Here is a 16,792-nt window from a genome sequence, read left to right as displayed (position 1 = left end):
TTCTAGTTCTAAGTTAAGCTTGATTTCTAATTTCTTCCACTTAATAGTAATCTCTCGGAGTTTTTCTCCCCACTCCTGTTCTACCTTGGCACAGTATGTCTTCAGATAGCAGCACAGAAGGGAATGTTCTTGCCAAAATGAAATTGTAAGTGGTCTGCACGCAGCTAATAAAAGTTTTCAAGTCATGTGTCTGGCAATAAGGGCTTTATTTAGTCTGTTGCATCTCATCTCTTCAGGATGGTCACAGCCTGGCATTTTTGGAGATGATTCTCCCTTCCCCTATCTACTGACTAGATATGGTTTGGCAGATAAGCAAATCTTATGATGATTGAGCATGTTTGGACACCTGGCAGGTCTGAGTAACTATCAAAGGGTAACTGAAAGAAATGCCATTCAGGAATAAGTGCAGATGCTTCAGTACCCCAAGTCATGGAGCTCTGCTCCTTGTTAACAGGATGAGCAGACAGACTTTTTTTTTTTTTTTTTTTTTTGTCATAGGTATTAATTTTCTCCCCAAAAGGAGGCTGTACCTATGAATTGGATCCTACAGAGCAATACTTCATTCCTGAATGGAGGCAGCACAGTGGAGCATGTTTCATGCTATGCTGTAGTGGTTTGGACGTTCTCATTAGAAACCCAAGAAAAAGGCCCCAAGGAATCTGCCTTATGTGGTCAGACACAGGCTGCTGGTGTGCCTGAGGTAGCCAAAGAGCAGTTACTTGTTTAGCCATGCAGGAGCACTTCAAGAGTAAGCCAATGAGGAAGAACCAGTGTCATGTTAGCATTTTGCTATTATGGGAGAGAAATGCAGGAACCTAAGCAAGGACCTAGATAAGCCCTTAATAGAGAAGTCTTCACTTCCAGTTTATTTGGTGGCATGGATCTCTCAGTCTCTTCTGTTAGAGCTGTTTACATGGGCATGTGTCTCTTTGATGGAGAAGCTATACTTGGTGATTAGAGTGTTCATCTTGAATATGAAAGGCTGAAGTTCAAATCCCTGCTACCAATCTGCTGAAGCAGGGAGGTTAGCTGTGCTTTTCAGCACTTCAGGGCCATGGTACAGCTCTTAGGCAATCAGCCATTCTGAGAAGGGCTTGAGGTGCATGCTGCCCGCAGCTCAAGTCTCTGGTCAGTGACAGATGCTTTGGCCTAGGTGAGATTGATATGTAGAGTGGAATGCATTTTCAAAGGGTGCACTAAATGTCTGTTTGCCCTCTGTAATGTTGGACACTGGGACGGGGTAGTCCCTTCTTTAGAGAGAAAGACTGGTAGTGGTCCACAGAAGATAGTGAAGATCCTTACCAACAAGGAGAAAGTCTAAATATTTCTTGATCTGAGCAGAGCCTTGCTTACAGCATTACTCCACATCTGAGAAACTGTTTAACAGCCTTATCTATTGTCGCAGTTCTAAGTTACATCTTTCCTGCAAGATGATGGAAAGAGAGCCCTTAGGCTATACCGATGACCCTACCAGGCATGTCAGGCGCCAAGATAGCTCTGGAGCCAAAGCATCTGTATTGTGCTGCAGATATCTCTGGGTGAACCAAGGTGTTAGGGTATTTATCTCTTTATGTTGGTGGTTGGTTGGTTGGTAGGTTTGTTGTTGTGGGTTTTTACAAGTCACCTGAATCCTCTTTGACAGGAAGCCTACTTCCTGACATGCTCTGAAGACCAAGCTGAAGGTTCACAATGCTTCACAGAGTCTCAAACATGATCAACCAAGGATGTTAACAGCCTCCTAGATACTAGCAGAGAAAAACAGCCCATTCTGTCCTGCACAGGCACACTAAGGCTTTCTTGATAGCTGGCTTTGAGTTGTACAAACGTTTCCTTGTGCTTTCTTGCTGCCAGGAAACTTCTAAACACTTAGCTAAAGTCTCTCATTTGAAGCTGAGTATGTTAGTCCACTTGAATCCTTTCATATTGTTCTGAAGAAGTCTTCTCCCATAATTCATGTCAGCCCTTCAAATGTTTGCAAATTTGTCATCTGCAGGCAGTGCTTTGCCAAGCTATTAACTCCTCTGAATTAATTCTCTTATAAGTCAGTCTCACCATTTCCCTGATCATTTTGCTGCTGTTCTTTTTGAATACCTCTCGACTTGTCACTGTGAATGCATCTAAGGCAAAGGCTTTATCACTTTGCTAAATTTATAACACATCCAAATTTCTCAAGCACATTCCTTGAGTAAATGCACTTCAGTGGAATCCTGCAAATGAATGCTTTTTTTCCCCCTAGCTTTGTATAACTGAGATTAAGATGGTACATCAAAGCTGTCAAAACCAAGAAGATATAGCATGTGAAGGGGTGTTCATTAGCCCTTCTACGGGGCTGTTTATGGGAACACTGTCTGGGACCAGTTCTTGGCACTGGCACATGCTGCACTCATTTCCAGCAGCTCAGTGTTTTCTGTTTGATGCCTTCAGTCCCACCCCAGCCCCCTCAGGTTGGGAAAATGGTACATTGCTTCTCATATGGCACAACCAATCTACTACAAATGGCCTGTCGTGTGCACAAACACCTAAGATGGGCCTTTAGTGTCATGACTGGTGTGACAAACCTTTGGTGGCTTAACTTCTGCCAGCTTCTGTGTGCTCTTGCAAACAGAAGAAACAAGGATGTTCATTTTGCTGTGACCGAAAATAGTTGCTTAATTTAGCCAGCTAGTTGCCCTACCTCTCCATTGGAGAGGCAGGTTTCTGCTCAAGCTCTGAAGCACAGGTTGGAGGAGTGTTCACTGTCCCCTGCAAGAGCCAACTGTATTTAGTGCAGATCACGCTGGATTTAGCTCCTTTCTGAACATCAGGCTACAAACATGTATGGCTTGAGGCAAAAGCTACCCAGTGGTAAACCTCTCCCAGTTGTTGCTGCAGGAAAGAAGCTCTGCTTAGGACAATGCCTGCTGTCAGTGCAAGAGGTAGGCAGTTGAACAGTAATGGAGAAAGTAGAAAATTCTAAGAGATTTCACATAATACCTGTGCATTGAGCCAGGACTGTGCCTGCCCTTTTGTAGGTATGAGGCTGTCAGTGGAAACGCTGAAGGTATCCCATTCTCACAGCTAAATCCTGGTAATGAATTTTTATTAAGAATATTTTAAATAGAACCAAAAGTTAACTTCTTAAATGCATGTTGCCTCCTTTCCATAGCATGATTAATATTTCCTTCTGCCCTGCTATTCTTCCAGTAAAATCGCATTGCGTCACCACACTGAAGCGTAAGCAGATTTCCACCTCTCCCTCAGCAGCAGCAGCAGCAGTCTTTAATCCACACAGTGTTTTAGAAGCCACTGAAATAAGCTCTTTATGCTTTGTGATTGCAAAGACTTCAGTGTTGGCTCAGGCAATTCAGAAGCACATTATAATGTCTGAAAAGTCATGGCAACCTCCAAAGAAATTCCTCCTCAGCAGACAGCTAAGAAATGTATTTAGCCCAGCCTGAGAGGAAGCAGAGCAGAGCCTGGCTGAAACAGAAGAGCTGCTGCGATCGAGTTGGCTGCCGCAGTCCTATGGACCTGTGACCTGTTGTCCCTCTCCAGGGTGCAGCTGAGCGTCCTGTGTCTCTTAGCATTTTGGGTTTGCAGGAGGGAATATGTTTATCAGGATAATTTGTAAATTTTGGGCTGCCATTTCCTAGGAATTTCCTGGTCTTTTGGAGCGTGTGTTAAACTGTGAAGGGTGGACAACTGTCCTCAGCAGAAGTTTCTTTCGCTCATCAGAGTGGAGTCAGCTGTATGCCAAGAGATGCCTTTTCTTTTTCTTCTTTCTGTAATGTGACTCTGCTTCTCATATGTCTATTCTCCAGCCAGTTCTCCTGTCCTGGTCCATGTCTGAAGTGGAGTCCTTGAGTGAGGTCCTTGTATAACCCTGTATCCCTGCTTCAGGGCTACTTCAAGCTCGCTGGCTGCACTGACACTGCTGCCTTCTCAGTACTTGAATGCTCTCCTGGAAGGAAATCCATAGTTCCTAAATCTTCACTCCGCTCTGCCAGTTGGGTTGTTTGCAAACAGGCCATGCCCGCAGTCTGGGAACTGTTTTTCTTGCCAATCGCCACTGGAAGCTGAGCATATTTGTACACAGGGACCTGCTTAGGATGCAGGATTTTGTTTCTTTGACACTGTCCAGTACTTTGAGTGGAAGTTAACCTACCTGACTAAAGCAGGTGCTTTTGGCAAATTGGAGTGACCTGACAGGCTGCACACCCTGGTCTATGACTTGCAGATTGATAGCTTTTGTCAGCAGCAAAGAGGACCTGATATAGGAAGTTATCCTCCAGCCAAGAAGAGTCACATTCTGCATGTGCTGGTGTGAGGACTCACCCAGATATCTTTTCCCAGGTTTGAAGTAGCAACTCTGTGTCATTGTTCCTCTTCTCAATATTCTGTTAAGCTTCTTTTTCAGTTGCTGGTCTGCCCACATGCGTTAATATCTTTTCCTGCTTAATCTGTATTTGCATTATATCAAGGCAATAGCATTTTAAGTGTGGTGAATATGTACATATACAAGCCTTGGACCTTTGGAGAACTGAGCATAAGAGGCACAGGTCACACTGAAATGACCCTGAGCCTCATCTAGTTGCTAAAGAAAACTTACCAATAGCAGCCATGCTGTATAATTTGATCTCATCCCACATGATAGTGAGTTTTTATTTCTAGAGCTCCAGGCCAGAAGAAGTGATCAGCAGAAGGTCTGAGCCATATTGGCAGAACTGTGTGTGTGCCTAGGGCTGTGGAACATACTGCAATATGACTGAAGTGCCTTGGCAAAGGTCTATGGGAAGCCCCCTGTCCTGCATGTTTGTAGCTGAGGTAATGCTTCCTTCACCCCTGCGAGCATTACTCAGGGAATACAGTCTGTGATCTAGTTTTGGACTCTCTTCTCCCACTTCTATTGGCTGAATTATGGATTGTGGGTTAGAAAAACGTATTGCAGGAAACTGAAACTCTTCTGAAGTTGCTGACTGTATAGGACTGGGATTTTACTCACTGGTTTCCTGAAGAGATGTTTTCTAGCTTTCCCTTCTAGTTTTGTCTTTGGTGCTCTCATATTTCATACCTAGATCAATTCAGCTCAGAAAATAATGCTGAGATATTACTTTGATGCTTCCTGGCTTGTCTCCTGCATCAGTTAGATGCTGCCTTTTTAATGCTGGCTTTTATGTTGAGCTTTAACACTGCAAAGGATTTTCCTGGCATTTGAGAATGGCTATTTGGTGCACGTCTTAGTACACACAATTTTCTGCATGTTTTCATGAGGCTGCCTAGGTTGACTTCAGGGGCCAAACACTGCTAAGCCCAGGACAAAGCCTTTGGGAAGACTTTCATAGAATCATAGCATGCTTTGGGTTGGAAAGGACCTTTAAAGGTCATCTAGCCCAACTTCCCTGCAATGTGCAGGTACATCTTCAACCAGATCAGGTTGCTTAAAGCCCTGTCCAACCTGACCTTGAATGTTTCCAGGGATGAGCCATCCATCCCTCTCTGGGCAAGCTGTGCCCAGTGTTTCATCACCCTCAGTGTAAAAATGTGTTCCTTTCACCTAGCCTGGAACTACCCTCTTTTAGTTTAAAACCATAACCCCTTGTCCTGTTACCACAGGCCTTGCTAAAAAGTGTATCTGTCTTTCTTGTGCTGAGGGTTCTAGAGCTGGACACAGTATTCCAGGTGGGGTCTCACCAGAACGGAGTAGAGGAGCAAAATCACTTCCCTTGACTCTATAGTGTGTAAAGGCAGAGGTGTGAAGAAGTGTTCTTTGCCAGTCTGACTCTTTTCATGAAGCACTCTAGTTAGCAGCTGGAACCCTGGGTTTTTGTCCACTTGGATTTGTTGAGCCAAGAGTCTCTGAAGTGGGCCAGCTCCTCCATCCTACAGAGAGGAGATATCTTTGCAAAGAATTGCTTGGTGTTATGATATGTAACTTGGCCCTCAAAGAGGAAAGCACTAAGATCAAGACCAGCAGTCTGTTGTTGGACATGTGAGGACAGGATCCATGAAGACTAGCAGAGGGTGAGGTGATTTGGCCATTTCCTTCAGTCCCTTAACATGCTCCTTGCTTACTAGCAATTATCAGCATTCTCCATGTTTCTTGTCATTTTGTCTCCTCCTTCCTCCTAGAAGCAAATATTTGGGAAAAGGAAATAATCCTACTGAATTATATGCAGGTAGTGTTTTGAGGGGAGATATGATTAAGTTAGCTACTGGTTCTGGTTCATCATCTGTCCCATCCATCCTTGGGACATATATCTTGTTCAAAGTAGTGTGTGGTTGTACATGGACATGAAAGCAACCAGACTAGGTCAGAGCAAAGTTCTGTCTAACCTGGTATCCTGGTTCAGGTGATTGCATGTGGTATCTAGTGAAGAGTACAAGAACATGGCAAGGATCTAGGACACTGAGTACTCAGAGTTTGGAACTATTTGCTGAAACCAGAATTATTTAGCAGCTCCCAGCAGATTTCTTTTCTGTGTTCATCCCTATAATGAGAAAAGATGGTTCAGTGTCTGTTCAGTAGTGGATGGATCTGGTGGAGTGGAGTATCCAGTCTGTGCTGAGATACTCACAGAAGTGGTCTTATCTCCAGCCTCTAGGGAGCTGGTTTGTTAAGCTGCTCAGCACAGTGATGTAGGATTTTGGTGACACACCATGGAAAATAATAGTCAGAAGTAGGGAGATAAAGACAAAGTTAGTGATAGAAACTTCAATGTTACAGTATGATATTAACTGAAGGTAGAAGTCAGTGGTTGGATGGATGGATGGAACTCCTGTTTCTGGTAGGACTTCTCACGAGCTGCTGCTGTGAAAAGTCACCAGGGTTGACATCACCTGCTACTATCAGGCCATCTGCTTCTCCATTCTAGACTTACTGGAAGCATATCAATATAGTGAAGCTTTTAAATTTCTTTTCTTTCTGGAAAGTTAGGGCCTGGCTCACTGTTCCAGTGAGACTATCACTTCCATCTCTGTGTGAAAGATGGATAAATTGAGTAACACAACATCTGACTCAGAGTATCTTCTAGAATCTGAACTATCTCACCAGATATTCTGGTCTCTGAACCAAACCAACCTGGCCTTGAATAAAAACTGGAAAATTCCAAATTCTACTTCACCAGGGACCTGCATTAAAAGCTCCTAACAGATACAGTACAAACTAAATGCAGAGAGGTTACTCTTTGGGTTTGAATTTTGAGTCCTGGGTATCTGCTACTTCTGTGAAGCAGCTACAGTCTGGTTGGCTTTCCTCCTTGCCTTTCTTAGCTTATGAGCTGTTCTCTGTTGAAGGTGGAAATGAGACAGCATGCTTCAAGTCCCTCCGTGGAGGGTTTACAGCATGATTTTGCAGGCAGGATGGTAATGTAAGCATGAATCACAACTCCCTTTAAGACACTTCTGTATTGGATTCCCTGGGTCTTTCATCTGACTCAGAACAGGCTGCAGATTTTTGTTTTTAATCTAGGCTGTAGCCAATTTACTCCAGAGATGAGTATTTGCTGACTGTAGCTGCTGTTCTTACGCTCAGAATTGCAAACCCCTTGGAAAACAAAGCCAGCTCGTGCATATATGTACAAACCTGGTTTCAAATCTGGCTTGGATTCTTTCTTCCAGCAAGTGACTGACATGTTCACTTTAGCAGAGCTTCCTCCTAAGACAAGCTGTGGGCTGTGCCAAAGTGCCATGAGGAGTTCGCTGCCTGTTCAGTCACACACTGGAGGCAGATTCTGCAGCACCCTGGAGACAGGGGTGAGATGAGGACAGCAGCAGCCATGATTCAGAGCTGCTTTGCATTTTGGTCTTGCTAATAGATTGTACTGAAAAATTTTATTTACAGTGAACCAAGATACAGATCAGATCCTGCTTCAATAACACCCTTGTGTTATTGCAATCATTTGAAAGAAAGTACTGAAGGTACTAGATCAGTACAGCTTCTGTTCAGTTGAAATCCAGGTATGGCTGAGGCTGTTGCAGTTCAGTCCATAACAGTTCAGTCCATAACAGCTCATTAAAGGAATTCATACTGAAAAATAACACCCTTTAAATACAGAACTGTCCGTGTGATAGTTGTAACCCCCAATATCTAGCATCAGATAGAAAAACATATTTGCTCCTTGAATCTTTATGTCTGTTGGAGCTTCTTCACCACTTGTGCTTCCAGGGCTGTTCTCAGCCTGGAGTTTGTCTGGGTAGGCTTCAGGGACTGTGACTCCATGCTGGGAACAAGAGTGGCTGGGGGACAGGGTGGGATTGTGATCTGACAGAGCTCTGCACATATGAGGTGATCATGTCTCAGTGCATTATTCTAACAAGTTAATCAAGGAGTGGTTTTGGGTTTTTTTGTGCTTATTTGCTTATTTGTTGTTTGAATCCAACATAAACTTTAAAATGGAAGAAAGAAAAGCTATAGCTGGAAGTGGTTTTCAGTTTAACTTTCTTGTTTGAAATACAAAGCCTGGTGCAGAGCAGCCTCTGCAGATAGCCCTGATTTTGATAACTGGCAAAAGCATTTCTAATTTAAAAAGTCTCCCTTCTCTTCCTATTAGTTATTCCTCTAAGCAAAGCAGCTGGTGAGACCTGGACATTGTTTCTGTGAGACAACAGTTCAGCCTGAAGGAAGAAGACAACCTACTTATCGTATCCTCTGGGAGCTGTTACGGTGGAACTCTAGAAATCAGTGTTTATCTGAAGCTTACTGAGACAATCTGATGAGTTAACCCATCAGATCTGGAAGATCAAAGAACTGAACTATGGGTCCATGGGACACAGGCTTTGGTTCCTTCAGCAGATGTGGTCCATGCCATGTGGGCTCCTGTATGCAGCCTCCACCTCTGCATTTTCATTCCCAGTCAGAGCAGGGATATTCCTGTTTCAGAGGACAGGGCAACAGAACTGTGGAGAAGGGCAGCAGAAGGCAAGGGTGTGTCTTATCCCTAAATAGCAAACATGGTGTTCAATGGAGGGTTCACTGCTGATGCACTGTATTAGCTGGCAAAGGTCAAGAGCTACCTGACCTAGCTCCAGTCCAACGTTCTGATGTATTCTAAAAAAAAACAAGAGTTTGCATAATTCAGGTGAAGGGGTAAATGGAGGTTATATAAAGTCTGAAGAGAGCAGTGGGCAGGGGCCCAGGTGGGGTCAGATGGTTTGCTGCCCTCCTGCAGTAACAAATCAGTCATGGCACCAAAACTCAGAAAGAACAAGCATGGCAACATTTCCTGCAGGCATAGGGAACTGCTTTACTGCCAGAGGTGAGCGTTTCTGGCAATGTGGTTTGAGGTATCAGGACTGGCCATACATTAAGTCAGACTTGGGACTGCACTTCCATAGCAAAGCTACTGTGGCCTTCCACAGCAGCAGTGGTCTCACAGAAATCATTTCCAGGCAATTTACAGACCTACTGCAGTCATCAAAAATATGTAAGCAAGCAGTGTGAGGAAAGCAGATGGAGTATGCTAGACCTCTGGTTACCTGACAGCAGAGGGGTTCTCACTCAAGAGGGAATGGCCTTAAGCTATGACTGGGTAGGTTTAGACTGGCAATTAGGAAGAAGTTTTTCACAGCAAGAGTGGTCAGGCACTGGCATGTGCTGCCCAGGGAGGTGGTTGAGTCACCAACCCTGGATGTATTTAAAGGTCGTTTGGATGTTATCCTTGTGGATATGGCTTAGGGGTGACCTTTGTAGAGTAGGGTTATGGATTGGATTTGGTGATCCTGAGGGTCTTTTCCAACCTGAATGTTTCTGTGATACTATGTCAGCCCAGTGACACCAGAAACCAGGGAATGTGCAGCTTATTCTGTCTCCAACAGAAGCAGCTACCAGATCCAAAAGAGAATTTTAGCTGAATGAATGTGTCTTTGTACAGGGACAAGTGAAGAACACTCGCTTTCCTTGTAGTGCTTGATTAAAAATCAGAATTTAGTTCCTCTGAGTTACTGGAGATGCATCTTCACTGCACAGAAGCTGTAAACAAGCTGGAAGTGTACCAGACATGAACAGTTTCCACCCAGTGCCTGAAAACATAGTTTCTGTAGCAGCACAGCTCTGCAGCTAACCTAATAAATGCTAGTGCTGAGCAGGGCAAATTATCTCCAATGCAGCACTGCCCTGGCATGGCTGTGTAGCTTCCCACTCCAGAATTAACATAGCTGGGACTTGTTTGGATATCTGCGCTGTCCTTCACGGTATGATGGAAACAGGCCTTGAGCAGTGCTTGGTGGAGGAGCATCGCGTGCCTGCATCAGACTGCCGTGTTACTCTGCTCTTAATGTGCTGGGGAAGTGCTAGACTCTGGAGGAATGAAGTCACTTAACAGCTCCTCTTGAAGATTTGGGTTTGACTTGGATGAAGTTGTGGTCATCCTGGACTGTTTGCCATTCTGAAGCAGAACTGGCATTCTGAAAACTGTGCTTGATAAGTATATGGTGCCTCTGAGCAAAATGTTGACTAGCATGCTCCAAGCAAATTTTTTTTTTAAAATTCTATAAAGGTGTTACCAATGTCATTTAATTACTAAAAGGTGCTCCTCTGACCTACAAGGGAAACACACCTCTGTTTCTATGATTTCATTGCCTAAATCCAACTTAATAAAAAGTAGATGTTAGAAAGTGTGGAAAATATTTGGGGATTCTCTAGCTCAAGATTTTGCAGATCAGGTAAGACAAGTGAATTAGTAAAACTGGCTCAGTGTCAGTTACTTAAGTGGCAAGAGAGATAAATAATCACATATCCTGTAGCAGCTGGTTTTATGCAGGTTCAGGACCAGCTAGATCTTAATGCAGGTTAATGCTTTAGGTGGAAAGGATTAGATGAATGATTTTTGGAAACCCAGTCTCAACCAGCTGTATAAACACAGCCTACTTCTGTCGGTCTGTAAGGAGTCGCAATTTGTTTATTTCAAAATAATTTCAAAATCACTCTTGTCCTTAAGAGAAGCTGCCCTGAGGACAAGCGATGGGGGATATACCCTAAAGCCAGGATCATGTGTTTCTTTTCCACTAATGCTTCCAAATGTGGCTTTTCTCTTACTGTAGTACTGGATAAATGAATACACCTCCACCTTGGGGATTGGTGTCTTCCACTCTGGCATCGAGATCTACGGCAGAGGTATGAAGCACTTCCTTTTCACTACCTGCAGAACATGGGGACAACTGTATGGCTAGTCTGATACAGAAAAGCACTCCAAACATACAGCTTTTGGCCAGGAGTGTTTTGAGGAATAAAAAGTCAGCCAAACCACTTTTTGGAGTCCCTTGTGGAGTCCAGCAGGAACTTATGCAGTTTTGTCATGAACCGTGTAGTCCTCCTTATTTTTAGCATGTAATTGAAGACTCTATGGTATGTGGAAGTGTGTGGCAGGATGGCAGAGATGAGGGACCCAGCAATGTTGGAAGACAGTTCTTCAGTGAAGAAGAGGGAGAGAGAATGGGAGAGATGGAGAAGACAGAGGACAGGTGGATCAGTGGTTGTCTTGAGACCTGCTTATATGTGTTTGTACTAATTCTCTGTTTGGATGAATCCATTTTGCATTAATTCTTTATGAAGGTGTGCAGTCTAGAAACCTTGGAATCTAGATTTCCAGGTCTTCAAAGCTGTTCTTTTGAAACAGCCAAATTATAAGGAAAATGAAAATGTCTAGTAAGACTTTGGAAGTGGTCTGCATTGGGTTGAAGCTGATTAAAGCACCCATTGCAAAAGGCATAGTCAAGGGATCTGGGAAAATGGCTGCAGAGTAGTGAAGGACAGACCAGCATCACAGACTTCCTTCAGCATTAAATGTCAATGACTCTGGCTACTCCCATGGTATTTTTAGCCAGCACCATGCAGTGAACATAACCCCTGCAAGATGGCCTGTATGATGTGGAGGGACTTTCTGGCTTGACCTGCATGCAGAGGCAGCAGAGTGCAATCAGCTTGGCGTTCTGCACAGAATCTCCACTTGCTGCCTGTCAGTCCCTCTGGAAGATTTGATTTGTCCCTACTCTAGGAAAGATTTCTTACCACCTCGGTACCACCGCTGACAGTCTCTCATAGAGAGACTGAAAGGAAGCCACCTGGATGGGCACAGAGACAGAATTAGAGTTCTCCTGGCACTGTGGCAAAGCAGTAGTGTTATCATGGAGGGAGGCTGTGAGAGCATCCTCAGGCCAGTAGGTAACCAAACAGAAAAAATATCTTTCAGAGTCTGGATGAAACGGATTTTGGCAATAGCCCAGCCCCCGGTGCTGATGCTAAGCCCTGCAGACAGCTGCCATAGACTTTTTCCTGACATTGCATTCATATAATTACTCACAGTCTGTTTCCTTCCTTGTCAGAGTTTGCCTATGGAGGGCATCCTTATCCTTTCAGTGGGATTTTCGAGATCACACCTGGCAGTGCAGTAGAACTTGGCGAGACCTTTAAATTCAAGTAAGGGCCCTTTTCTACCTCTTTTCCTCTGCCCCCAGTAGCCATCAGTGTGGTTGACGTGGAGCAAGGAAGCCCTAATCTCTGGGTCCCCACTTCCTTTTCCTCATAAATACCCTCCCTGCATCCTTTACTTGATCCTGGTTTCAGGCCAGCCCTGCAGGTGGATAGAAGGGCATGTACACCAAAGAGGAAACAGTGCTGAACTGTGTTTGTCAGGGTTTAAAAGCCTACTTACAAATCAATGCAGTTCTTTTTTTTCCCATTTTCTTTGTTTTCTGTGCTCCCAGTTCCACCTGTCAGCAAGAATGGGAGTAACTGTGTGTTGCACAGGGGAAAAAAGAAAACTTTGTCTTTTAATGAGTATCACCGATCTGTGGATGAGTATCAGAAGTCCTCTCCCATTTTTATTCCTTCTTTGTTACAAGTGACAGGCAAACTGACAGAGGAGGCTGAGAGGGTGCTGCATTCATGTGTTGTTCAATGTGCTCAGACTGTGGGGCTGTTGGCAGGTGAGGCTTGACATTTTCAGACTGACAGTTTAAGTTGAGGGTCACTGAAGATTTACAACAAGCACTATTGAATGAATACTGGGAGAAGCAATAGTTTTTTGCATAAAGTGTTCAGTCTACTCCTCTTTGGCCTACCCCATGGAAGCTCTTTCAATTGTGAATCACAGAATCATAGAATGGTTTGGGTTGGAAGGGACCTCCAAAGGTCACCTAGTCCAACCCCCTCTGCAGTAAGCAGGGGCATCCTCAGTTAGATCAGGCTATTCAGAGCCCTGTCGAGCCTCCCCTTGAATATCTCCAAGGTGGGGCCTCAACTACCTCCCTGTGCAACCTGTTCCAGTGTTCCACTACCCTCATGGAAAAAGCATCTCCTCTGTCCTACAAAATTTATGTTGTGGGATGGTAGGCAGAGTGGGAGCAGAGCTGAGACTTTCCTGGTGGTGATCAGGAAGCTCTTGAAGCTGTTTGTGTTGCACCCTGCTTTGTGGATAATGTGGAGATTATCTGTGTTGTTTTTTTAGTGAGAGCCTCCAATAGCCCCAGCTATGTGTGTCCATGCTTTAAGCCTGTCCTTCTTGTCAATGCTCAATGATCTCCTTCTCCTTGGGTAGGTATCACTCTCTTCACTGTATCTTTCCATGTTTCCTGTTGTGTGTTTTGTTTTTCACTAGAGAATCCATCGCCTTGGGCACCACAGACTTCACAGAGGAGGACGTGGATAAAATTATGGAAGAGCTGGGGAAGGAGTATAAAGGAAATGCGTACCACCTGATGCACAAGAACTGTAATCACTTCTCTGCTGCTCTGGCTGAGGTGAGCACAGCTGTTTTTTTAAATTATTACTAACTTTAAAAATGTTTTGCTGCTTCAGATCTGTAGTAGTGCCCACAAAAAGAGAACTGGGGTCAGCACTGCCTGCCCCACCAGCGTCCATTGCCACATCTCCTGTCTCTGCCCTTCACAATCTTCACAATTTTGGAAGCTCTTAGCTGTTAAAAGGGATGAGGTCAGGAGATGGAGATGAAGCATGTTTATCACATTTGGTCTAAACTGCGTGGGGAGTGAGGAGTGCCTGAGTTGTTGGTTCACTGGGTAGGTCCTGAGCAGGAATCGGAAGGGCGGACCTAGCTAGCATGCAAATGTGCATCATTTCTATAGCAAACACAAACAACCTGATGTGATCTGCAAAGGAATAAAAATGACTTACCACTGCTCTGCAAACAAAGCTTTGCAGTATTCAGGAAGTGGGTGTCCCTTTTTCTTATTTAATATGTGTCATCCAAAACCCATTAAAAAGAAGTATTGATCTGTCTTACAGACGTCTTTGGTACTTAATCATTTTCATGTTCACACAAACACTGTGAATTATATCAGAGCTGTTATTTCTTCTCAGAATTGAAGCACAGAGAAGCACAAATTTATCCCAAATACCTGCTTATTCAGGATATTGGGGTTTTGTGGGTGTTTTTGGTTGTTTGGTTTTGTTTGGTTTTTTTTTTTGGGGGGGGTGTTATTTTTTTTTTTAATCCCTGAAGATCTGATTATTTTGGGGGAAGATGCTTTCCTCCTCACCCCTTGGATGACATGTTTAAAGTGCATTTCATTAAAGGTGTGAGGATTCAGCACTTGTGTAAATCTGAATTCAGGACCTTCGCTCAGTGCCAGAAAAAAGATGAGAAATGCACAAAATGAAAGTGAGGTTCCATAAAACCTGTTTCTGTGCTTTCCATAGGTGATTCATGGCAAACACAAGGAGAGAATATCATTCCTTACAACAGAGTTCAATTGCTTTAACAGTGAAACTTTCATTTCTCATTCTGAGGTCCCCATCCTCATTCATTGCACATCTCTCATCTTTCTTTATCATATGGGGCAACAGGCCTCTGCTAGTAACTTCTCTACCCACAAGTGTCATTCATCCCCAAACAGGCCCAATCAGGGATTCAGAGTGAGATGAGCTTTTGTAAAAAAACCAAACCACCCACTCTATGGTTTTCTAAGAAAATCTCTGGTGGATTCAAGAAGCAGCAATTCATTCACAAGGGACCTCCTTGGGCTCTTGGGAAAACCAATTCTCCACTGGTTTCGTCCTTGCTAATTACAGAAAGACGAAATGACTGAGTCCTCTCTGTAAATGTTAGCAAATAAAAATAGGAAGATATTCTTTTGGTACAGAGACCGAAGTTTCACTCTGTAGCGATCAAATCACTGTTAGCCACACTGCTGTTTTGGAGTCAAATAACCAAATTAATACAACAGAAAATGGGAACTTATAAAATTCTGAAGGGAGAGAGCTGTGTGATTATTACTGAAAGCTAAAAATCCCTCTTTATCTGCAGCAGTGAAATAAGGTCATTGTTTATTATGTATTTTGATATGAAAAATTTCTATCTCATGTCCAAGCCATAAGCACAAAGCTATGCTTCCTCGATTCTGCTACTACACATCAGTGAGCCCCTCACTGCCCCTTCCTTACCCAACCTTTCAAACACAGGTCAGATAAGAGGTATTAATAAAAAACAACTAGGGTGCTTTCAGTTGTGCTTTCAATATGACTTCAGTGAACATCTTCACAGGAGTGGAGTTTAGGGTTAAGTTTTCCTGCAGGAGCTTTCTTGATGGATCCTATGCGCTCATTCACTGCCCTCTAACCTGTCCAGATAATAAAACAAAAACGTAAATGGCTTGTTCTGACACTTCTCCTCCCAGGAGCAGAATTTGTTCAGGATTTAGGTCAGTTTTAAAGAAACCCTCCACAGGCAAGCAGGATTTTTTTGTTGTTGCTGTTGCTCTTCACATAAGCCTGCATTTATTGCCCCTCTCTAAGGTACTAAAAATGCACAACCAGAGCAGTACCTGGACCGCTTCGGGCTCAGGAAGAGAAGGCCATGGATGGTCTGTAGCATCAAGACAAAAAAAATAGGAGCTGACATTCTTAAAGAAATAGCTGCTTTTAAGACACTAAGCCAAAGTCCTAGCCATTCGACATGCCTCAGTCAGCAACATGAGAAATGTTATGTGGCTGTCTTATGACAAATGTCTCCACCTTTTCTAGTAAACACAGCAGTCTGGTGATCTCTGTATTTTGTAGCTGGGTGAGAAGTAGCACAGCTCATCTGGGGATACTTCTGACCTCTTGGAGGAAAGACTGCTTGGTGTCTGTTGAGACAGAACTTGCATGAACTGAAAGCAATTAAATTTCTATTCTCATTTCCTGAGTGCTTGCTTGACTTTACAACCTTAGCTGGTTTGTTTGTTTTGGTGGGGTTTGTTTTGTTTTCTTTCTGGTTTCTTGTTTTGTTTTTTTCTTGCTGTAGTTCCCATTAAAACTAAACAAAATGAAAATTGCACATTAGGAAGCTCCAGGTCCTACCATATTGAGCTATAAGGCACAGCCTTATAGTGCAGAGAACATGATGACTGTGATGGGTGTCAGCGTTGTAAAAAGTGGCTGTCAGGACTGCAGAGATATGTTTTACCATAGTGGGCAGAAAACAGAACTTGTATTTGTGCTCTAAAATTAATTCTGAGATGAGTCTGTTTAGTGTTTGCATTGTCCTCTCCTTCAGAGGTTTCACCTTTGAAGCAGTAATAATAATAATAACAACAACAAAACCAATGATAATAATATTCCTCTGTGGCTGTATTATATGGTATTTAAAGGCAGGAAACTGGGGAAAAATAGCCAAATAATTAAAAGATGTAGAAATTTTTTTTCAGCAGAATAGAATTTTTTACTGGAGCTGAGATTTAACTCCAGCCACACAAAAAGCAGCCAAGGATTTTAAGTGGATATAAATTCTTGGTCTTTCTGTTGCTGTGGCGCAGCTGAAAGCTGATGCTATCAATGCTGCAATGCTTTTTCATGACAGAGAGGGGTGGGGGTTGAGGC

General features: G+C 43.5%; 1 protein-coding gene across 1 annotated transcript in view; it reads left to right on the top strand.

The window, feature by feature from the left end:
- LOC128981429 (deubiquitinase DESI2-like) overlaps nucleotides 1-16,792 on the top strand; it is a 52,222-nt gene that overhangs the window by 23,128 nt on the left and 12,302 nt on the right. Inside the window, exons 2-3 of the mRNA XM_054400218.1 lie at nucleotides 11,017-11,089; nucleotides 13,574-13,713. Coding sequence (XP_054256193.1) covers nucleotides 11,017-11,089; nucleotides 13,574-13,713 — 213 coding nt within the window. The remainder of the gene's footprint in view (nucleotides 1-11,016; nucleotides 11,090-13,573; nucleotides 13,714-16,792) is intronic.

The sequence above is a fragment of the Indicator indicator genome, chromosome 4 (assembly GCF_027791375.1).
Source record: "Indicator indicator isolate 239-I01 chromosome 4, UM_Iind_1.1, whole genome shotgun sequence".
Taxonomy (NCBI): domain Eukaryota; kingdom Metazoa; phylum Chordata; class Aves; order Piciformes; family Indicatoridae; genus Indicator; species Indicator indicator.
The sequence above is the reverse complement of the archived record's forward strand: the minus strand, read 5'-3'. Positions and strand labels throughout refer to the sequence as shown.